Consider the following 9,821-nt stretch of genomic DNA (forward strand, 5'->3'; position numbering starts at 1 on the left):
ATAGTTATCACTGTAATTAAGTCATGCATATTTCACACCTTCACTCACTATAATTGTCCTACACACGCTAAAAAATTAGCAGCAAAAGTAACATGATGTATCTCAATAACACAGTACTTAATGAGTGGTCAAAGGTCACCAGCATTTAGTAAACATTGACACCATATGAACAGTAGTACCTGTATCAAATTCAATGATGGTGAATAATATTAGGGCATCAGTTCACTTGGTGAACATAAGTTCAAGCAATATTTCTGCATATAATTTAAATGTCTTCATATTGCTCTTCTTTGATCAAAGGGAAGTAAGAATAGTGAATGGGATCCATTTATGAATATATTGTCAACATGGCTGATGAAATTTTGACCCAAAAAATCAGGAATAGGGTTGAAACTGAAATACCCACATGCTCTTGCACTATACAGGGCGGTGGAGTAGCCTAGAGGTCAAAGGGTTTGCTCATTACGCTGAAGACCCAGGTTCCATTCCCCACATGGGCACAATATGTGAAGCCCATTCCTGGTGTCCCTGGCGCGATATTGCTGAAAGATTGCTAAAGGCAGCAGTCACTCTTGCATTATACTGTCACAAGATAGGTGTACAACCTGGAACATTGCAAAAATCTGTCGCATATTCCTCGGATTGTCTACTTTGGGGTTGTCGAGATGTTGATTTAGTGCAGTTTAACATGTGAACTGACAGTGACAAGGAAGGTAGAGAAGGTATGAAATACTTCTATGATAACAGACCCTTGCACACTGTATACAAAATGACAAGGTGCCAACTCCATAGCTTAATGATGCCTAGTCATGTTTTCAGAGCATCTGAGAATCATACAATTCTAAATTCAAATAAGAAACAGACATCAACATGATCAATATTACAGAAATAGTAACATGGTCTAAAACTATCCAGTAACCACTGTATACCTGGTTCCTTAAGTCACAATATCAATGTTAACATCATACATGCTATTTAAATATTTCATAATAAATTGTTATCATGAACGTGATTGACAAACATGAAACAAACATGAAACAGTCACCAACCACAGCACCACTGAATCCTTCCCAACATGAAAGTATGTTTGTTCTATGCACTCCTACCAAGTAACATGTACACTAAGAGTAAGACATTAATAACCAAACAAATCAATTACTGGAATTGACTGTGATAATGCAACCTGTAACCTGATGCAGACAACATCAGCAAGTGCAGGCACATCAAGTCGAAGTGCTTTCTCAATCAATAACAATTCTTCCATCATTCTGCTCAGAGTGTCCTAGATAGCTGCTACCCTGCTGCAAGTAGCTCCCACAACAGTAATGAGTCAAGTACTGATGACTGTACACACTGTCTTACATCATGCTTAGTATTTGCATAACTGAACTACCACAAGACACACCACGGGATACATTCTGCCCTTCATGTTCCTACAAGAGAAGTTAATCACGGACAACTTGGAAAACCTGCTGCTTGTCACACACTTCGTATCTTTCTATCAGAGAATATCAGTACAATAAATTTTAAGTACAAGTACAATATTGTACATGTTGTACCAAATCAAACTTCGATATTGCTCTTCATCCCGTTTAATAATCCTTTGAATGTTTAAACATTAATAAAAGAGACTTGTATAGAATATGAAATATTTTGATACTAGATCTCAGAATGAGTGAGTATGGTATTATGCAACTTTTAGCCATATTCCAGCAATATCATGGCGAGCCAGTCAGTCCAAGTTAGTATGTTTGTTTCACACTGCATGCAGTCACATTCCAGCCATATGACGGCGGTCTGTAAGTAATCGAGTTTGGACCAGACAATTCAGTGAATGACATCATGAGCATCGATCCATGCAATTTGGATACAATGACATGCATGAACCAAGTCAGCAAGTCTGACCACCTGATCATGTTAGTCGTCACTTACAACAAGCATAGAAGCCTCTTACGACAATTATGGGTTGGTGAAGACCTATTCTAACCCAGATAACCAAAGCAAGATATTTCACATCCAGGGATCAAGTGCATTACGCACTGCAGTAGAGTTCATTCATACATGATGCCTGCATTAGGTCAGTAAGAAAAGATCTATAAAGTATTAAAGACCTACATGTTAAGAAGCAGGCTGAAACTACATTGAGTTATTATGCAGTATTGTTGATTGGGTTATGGTGAATTAATTTGTATATTTTACACAAATATGTAGCTAATATAGAGCTCAGTGGGTACCAATGAAAACCTCTATCAACAAAGCTGCACCAATATCAAGTATCCATGGCCACCATTGACCTCCCTGTACAAACTAGAAATGATATAACAGGTACACAAGGAATAAAGGTATAAGGTAACAGCTGCTTAATTAGTATATGTTCATTCATAAAATGTAGGGCAATTTTCACTGTATTCTCATATTAACATGTTATTACCTCTTCATCTACATAAAAAGTGTCCTCCACAATGCTGTTTCCATGAAATTATGTTCCACTACCTTGAAACAATTGGTAAGCTAAGCATCAAATAAGGTTTTTTCCCACTAAAAGGTTACATTCAAATATGTTAGATTCATTGTCTTTTCATGATGAATGAAACTTTGAGAGTCTTGATTATATGCAAAAGCAGCAAGTTTGAAATATCACTAAAATAACCAAGCCAATTCAAATAAAGTATTTTGACTGTATGAGCATATCAATAAAGTCATCTTCAGAATGGTTTTACAATTTCAAATGATCAACATCATATATCGGCGCATTAGTTACCTCTGTCCCACAAGCTTTCACTATTACAATACATAAACATGACAATAAATGACTAACACACCAGGGTTTTGTTTCTATACTGAAGAATCTTAATGTTTTGTCGTCTACTGACAATAGCAGTTACTTAATTTTGAGAAAGGTGAATTGGGAATAAGTACTTGAACAGGTGCTTCTTAATCAAGTTGATTCAAGAAGCACCTGTTCAAGTACTTATTCAATCGAGTAATACTTCACAGTTCCAACCCATCAAAACCAAAACATGAATTGTCACATGAAACCTAAAAGGACTGAACTGTTACCTGTCATCTTTAGGAGCATCAAGGCAAACACTTTGTACAAAAGCCTTGTCATATGTCTAGCTTTGCATGATGTTAAACAATGTGAACTGTTAATTCAATCCATTCAATTTCAAGGAGTAATAAACCTAAAAAATAAATATTGATAATAAAAGACTGTATATTTGATGCAAATAGAACCCTAGAATTCATTGACATTGTAATACAAAACATTTAGATAAATATGACAATTTTAAGGAGCAAAAGGTAAGTTTAATTAGCAGTGCCAACGTATATATTCATAAAATTGGGTCAGGTTAGTTTGCTCCAATTTGTGTCAGTGTCCCGCACCAGTACCTCAGCCCAGACCAATGCACACAACACTTGTCTTCATAACGCATATGTAATCACGGAAAGCTTGGATACTTAAAGAGCACACTTCATTTAAATTACTGATATGTACCACAACAATTCAAGGGAAGTTGATGCATGAATTCAGTATGTCAGCCGAGTGACAACATTCCGAGACAATATGGCGGCCATTTTCTACAGACAGCTGAGAAAAGGATTCAATGCGTGTAATTTTTTTTCGACATCTGAAGTTTGACTTTAGTGGGTGAAAGATATGATATTAGGTGTTGTATCGGTCCATTTTCATCTTTCATTTCTATGCCTGCAAAGTTGTCTGATCTCTGAGCCTGGATTGAGACCACTGGTGTGATTGAAAATGCGATTTACATTCAAAATTGTCCCATCCCATAACGATGCATAGATGTATATATATAATAAAGGTGAATATTCCACATTTCTTTAAAATATTTGTTTTAATATAAAACAAAACAAGAAAGGCCTATATGATCTGAGTTGTAACGAAATTGTAAACAAACAAATAGTAGCCGAGTTTGTCCCCGAAGTCGTAATGCTGATTTTCAGTGCATGCGCAACAAAAAGGTTTTGTGATACAAATAAATTCACTGTATTTATGATTATATCTCACCTTTGATGACCAGACATTTCGGACTTGTTTGTTTTAAAAACAAGTTGTCAACAATTGAGCCAGAATGAAATACTGTCGATCACAACAGTTCCACAAATTCGTGAAACAGGGAACGCAGCTTTCAGACGATGATGATGGCCTACATGTTGAGACCTTGAGAAATAACCGTTCACTATCCAGTGGAACCAAACTTTAAAACAGTTAGTTAAAATAACAAATAAAGTTTGATGGCATATCCATCAGAATTGTCAGGAGAGTCGCACAACAGTGAAATTCCTAGAACATAAAACGTGATGATAACAGCCTTGAATCGCCATTACAGTTGAGAATCCAAGTAAGGTTTCGCGAATGACAGCTACTGATAACTGACGACTGCTAATACTGCACTATTTTCTAGCGGTCTCAGTTGTTTCGTGTCTGAAATGTTTAAATGGATCTACTTGAACGATTAGAGACAAAACATGTTCCATGTGATTCACTGAATACTGCATATCTCGCCCTAAATAATACATACAAATCTTTAAAAAATCAGCTACTAATCTGAATTCATCATTCCTTTGTTAACTTGAAATGAAATATATTTCGTAAATACATTTTTCAAGTTCATACATCCTAAATTCACATTATAACACACGCTAATTATAAAAATGCGTAAATACTCACTTGAAACAAAGGATATAATGATGAGTAAACAATTAAGTTTTACTGAATTAAAATAATACGTGTCTCGATAAGATTCCAAATATTTATAAACAAGATTTGTGTTTGTTTATGTCAATCTACATCTGCGAATGTATTCAAAGGAGAACATTCATTATACAAAGCCCCCCACCCCCACTCCAAACAAAAATATATAATAATAAAATTAAAATAAAAACTGCCTTTTCAATAATAGCAATATTCAACATCATTTGGAGTACTTCAACTTATGTTTGTGTGAAGACAAATATCTTTACAATCGTGTTCAAATAAACAAAAAAGGGAGTAACAACATTGATCATATTCGTTTTCCACGTTACCAACCCCACTATTTGGAAAATAAAAATGTGGGTAAACATCAAATCGCTACAGATGTCTGTCATTTTATCAGTTCAAACCACTAATAGAAGTAATCATCGTTTACCCAAATATTTGATGCAATTATATTTGCAAATTGTGTTGAATGAAAACTGACCTCGTTCACAGTTTAACGGTTACAGTTATAGTTACAATCCCTTCAGGGAGAACTCCAATTATTAATTCTGTCTCAGAACTAGTCGTCAGGAAAATAGTTTTTCGTCGTATCACCCTGCACCAGCTGATTGAGTGAGGGAAATGTGACATCCGAAAAAATTCCAGAACACTTCCACGGTTTCATAAAGTATTGTTTATTTTTGAGAATTTTATCTTCCTTCACAGGACTATTAAAATAAAAGTACCACGAGACACGAATTGTTTACCATTGCATAAACATTGCGTTCTCCAAATAGACAAACATCGCTACTCTGACGTCAAACAGTCATGTGACCAAATTCGGCCGACTTGAAGTATGGTTGGTGATAATCCGTTAGCTTTAGGGGAAACACTTATAGGTCATTTTGTGTTTGATTCCTTTTCGTTGGCTAAGCGATTCCTAATTCTACAAAAATCTTTAAACAACAGTCATACAAATCTAAAACATCAAGTGTGATATAGAAGCGACATGCTGACTCATACAAACGCGAGAAGTTGAATGTTTCCTCGTGTACATGTGTGTCGTACAATGTACAAGTGAGTTGAAGTGACTTATTAACATCACTTTGCAAAATCGGCACACAGGGGTAAGAAGGCATATTGGCATGTATATGTTATAATCAATGTCTAAATCAATTTGTAAAATAACTAAAACAATCTTTATAATCACTTGAGACAATACACATGTCCTGAAAATGCTATTTATTTGTTAAACCAAACTGCAAGTAAATACATTTTAACTGTTTCAATGGACACAAATACAAGGAAAATATAATAAGACAAGTAAGCACACATGGTACAATGCTGTCATTATAGAGAACAAAATTGATTATTCAAAAATTGCATTGACGAGTTATAATTAAATACGCACGCACACGCATGCACGCACGCACTTACATACATACATACATACATACATACCGGCTTGTCCCGTGAAGATCCGGGGTAAAATAGGTCTTCAGCAACCCATGCTTGCCGTAAAAGGCGACTAACGGGATCGGGTGGTCATGCTCGCTGACTTGGTTGATGGATGTCATCGTGTCCCAATTGCGCTGATGCCATTCACTGGATTGTCTGGTCTATTATTTACAGACCGCCGTCTTAGAGATGGAATATTGCTGAGCGCGGCGTTAAACAACAAACACAAACACAAACATACCGGGTGGTTCTGGTCCTGTCGTAGGCGTCACTCTATCTCTACCCAGAGATGTTTTATGTGGGAGAGGTATACAGAAGCAACCCGCCATGGCAATACAGCAATGTTATGCTGCCTCCAAACGTCTGTTAAAACACGTGGAACTTGTGGGCAGGTATTATCCTGCTGCAACGTGACCCTAAGGCCTGGTAGCCTACGCCATTCCAATTGTCATTAGTAATGATGGGCTGTGTTCTCCCATGAATTGTGATGCCACCTCATAACAATACACTTCCACCCAGAAACTGACCACGTTGAGTAACGCATGCGTCGGCGAAACGTTCTCCTTAGGAGAATTAGCGATACTGTTATTTTGATGTACAACGATTTATCACCCATAGGGTCAGAAATAACCGAGTGGTTGACGTCATGCGAATGTTATTGTGACGTAAGGTCGGAACGACGCCACACTAGAAACGATGCCATAGCTGAAGATTGTTAACGTCATTCGACAATATTGTGGCTTTCGAAGACAGCGATCGTGAGGATTAAGAAAAACTGGGTGAAAATAAAACTAATTCACTCGCCTGTGTGTCTAACTCATTTTACGAAACTCATGTCAGAATTCATGTATTACAATCTTCCGCTCGGGAATATCGGAATTCTGACACTCGTTTAGTAACATCAGCGTGTCACACACTAGTGTAATAATCTCTATATATTGTCATGCACCTCACTGTCGCGGCTGTAGTCGCACAGTATATAATTATATATTATATAATAATATTATAATTGTGCAACACAATATGTAAAGCGCACCGAAAGGCTCGCATTCGTCCAGTCTGTTCTGATCTCAGAATAAGCGCGTTTGTTTACAAACAACAGAAAAGTCCGGTCGCGTGATATGCAAATTATCCTATGTTAGAGGTGTAACGTGTATGTCATCACCGCGCCATGGTGTGGGTGTACAGGGCGCCGCTGTGAGGAGCTTGTCAATTTACTTCCGGGGCTCACACTATTTCACGACAAACAGATACATAATCCGTAATTATGAGTTGCGACTAGTTTATTTTTTATTTTACCAATACATGTAATACAAGAAAATGAAGAAAAAAGAGGATTTCCCTATCACAAGTGGAGCCTTCGGCACCAATCAATCATAAGTCACGAGAATTATTCGTGAATGTCATTATTGTTGACTTGTTTCGCTGACGCCCTTGCTTCCCCTTACGATATATGTCAATTCAAATATATATAACCTAGAAAGAAGAGAAGGCAGATCCGTTGAACAAAAAACGTATTATGTGACCCCAGTAGCACGTACATTCTGCGAAACAAGTTTGTAATTTCGGTTTTATTTCAAGGTAAATTACCCGTGAAGATCCGGGGTAGAACTGGTCTTCAGCAGCCTATGCTTTCCGTAAAAGGCGAATATGCTTGTCGTAAGAGGCGACTAACGGGATCGGGTGGTTAATCTCGATGGCTTGGTTGATGCATGTCATCGCATCCCAATTGCGTGGATCGATGCCCATGAAGTCGATCACTGGATTGTCTGGTTCAGACTCGATTATTTACAGACCGCCGTCAAAGAGCTGGTATATTGGTGAGTGCGGCGTTAAACAACAACACACAAGCAGCAAGTTAAGGTAAATCTTGAGCCTAGTATGTAGGAACACAAAACCATTGTCTGTATACATGAGCGAAGGTCGACCTTATTGTAGTCCTGCTTAATCTCGCCTTAATGAAAAAGGCAATTCAAAACAGAAGCGGGTATCTTTTGTCATACCAGGAAGTTAATGATCGCATACCTTGACCACGAACTCAAAACGGTTTAGAATTGTAAATAATTCCTTGATTTCGAATCTATTACTATTACTTGATCAAATGTGTCAGAGGTTTTATGTGTAAGACCGTTTGGAAAAATGCATCCCCAAAGCAGGTCGATAAAGGCAAACGTCAGTAAGGCATTCAGCTGTTTACAAATACACTTAAACTATGATTAAGCAATTCAGGGAAAATGGCCATATTCAACTACACTATTGATTGATTTCCAAAACTTAATTCATTTGATGTTTCTTTTGATGTTTGTAGAGCCCTTAAGTGTACTAAAATTCGTGAGTGAGCAGAGCTTATGTGACCACGTGACACCTGGTTCGTACGCACTGCTTCTCACCTAAATACGGAAGTGCATCGTTCAACATACTTCCCTGCATTAGAAGATGATCACGGTAGCGTACGCCATGCCAATTGCCATTAACAATGATGGGTTGTGTTCTCCCATGAGTTGTGATGCCACCACATACCATTACACATCCACGCTTGAACCTGACAACGTTGAATAACACAATCGTCGCTGAAACGTTGTCCTGGACGCCTCCTGGTGGAGCCTCGCACGACCATCAGAGTTGTCCAGGTGAAACCTGGACTGATCTGTGAATAGTATACTGCCCCAATCTTGTCGTCTGAACCTCAGATGCTGTTTACACTAAGCTGGGCGTGGATGACAGTGACGTCGGATGTTGTGCTCCCACAACCGTTGCTTACGATTCTGCTACTAATTGGTCTCACCCAGGTATTGTCCGAGCTGTTAATGTGGCGGTTTGGTATCGATTCCGTTGATACACCAACCGAATATGGTTGTCTTTTTGACCGTACAAATCATGCTTTTTGCTCTGCTGTAGATAAAACTGATGATATTGTGTTTCGATGAACATAAAAATGTCTGGCAACATCGTTTTGTGTCATTCCTGTTTGCGGCCTACCAACGGCGCGTTGACGTTGATTTTCAGAAGCCTGGGCATTGCGTAAGTGTTACTTATGGTAAGACAAAATTGTTTTTGGCAGCACCTGTCAGATTAACAATCAAAAGTGAGTATCACACTCCCAACGAACACGCAATCATCCAAATTGTGCGCCATGCATGAACATGTACGTGGAAATTGTGAATACCATCCTTTAAGTCGAAAAGATGGTATATTATAGCGTTGTATACTGATATCATTATGGCTGGAGAAACAATCAAATTGACGTATTTGACAAAGAAGATAAAACCAACCATTTCATGACTACACACTGAGGATAATGAATGGGTCTACAAACAGTAAAGGCCGACAGTCCCGACTAGAGAGCATAGATCTTGAAATTAGAAGTTTGGCCCAACCATAAGTAGACTCCACCAAAACAATATAGACCGCATGTTCCAGAATTTAAAATTTGCAAACAAGGGAATTGATACTTTAAACTTAAGTAGCATTCTCAGGCAAAAATCAATTTCCCTAAATGTCTCACAACATTTCACATTCCAAGAGCCACCAGTATTCTCCCGTACGAACACTTTCCTATCCAAGTTGTTCAATTATAGGAACATTTGGAGATCGTGCACTCGGCAGCTAACATATTTTAATATCCACAAGGTGCTAGTCAACTGTAACTTTATGTTGA

The 9,821-nt window shown here is 37.8% G+C and overlaps 1 protein-coding gene across 1 annotated transcript in view; it reads right to left on the bottom strand.

The window, feature by feature from the left end:
• LOC139451131 (AF4/FMR2 family member 4-like) overlaps positions 1-4,359 on the bottom strand; it is a 154,090-nt gene extending 149,731 nt beyond the window's left edge. The window contains exon 1 of the mRNA XM_071232927.1: positions 4,034-4,359. Within this exon, the coding sequence (XP_071089028.1) occupies positions 4,034-4,050 (17 nt within the window). The 5' untranslated portion in view covers positions 4,051-4,359. The remainder of the gene's footprint in view (positions 1-4,033) is intronic.
• Positions 4,360-9,821: the final 5,462 nt, after the last annotated feature.

The sequence above is a fragment of the Haliotis cracherodii genome, unplaced genomic scaffold, assembly GCF_022045235.1.
Source record: "Haliotis cracherodii isolate W230 unplaced genomic scaffold, xgHalCrac1.p SCAF_8, whole genome shotgun sequence".
Lineage (NCBI taxonomy): Eukaryota > Metazoa > Mollusca > Gastropoda > Lepetellida > Haliotidae > Haliotis > Haliotis cracherodii.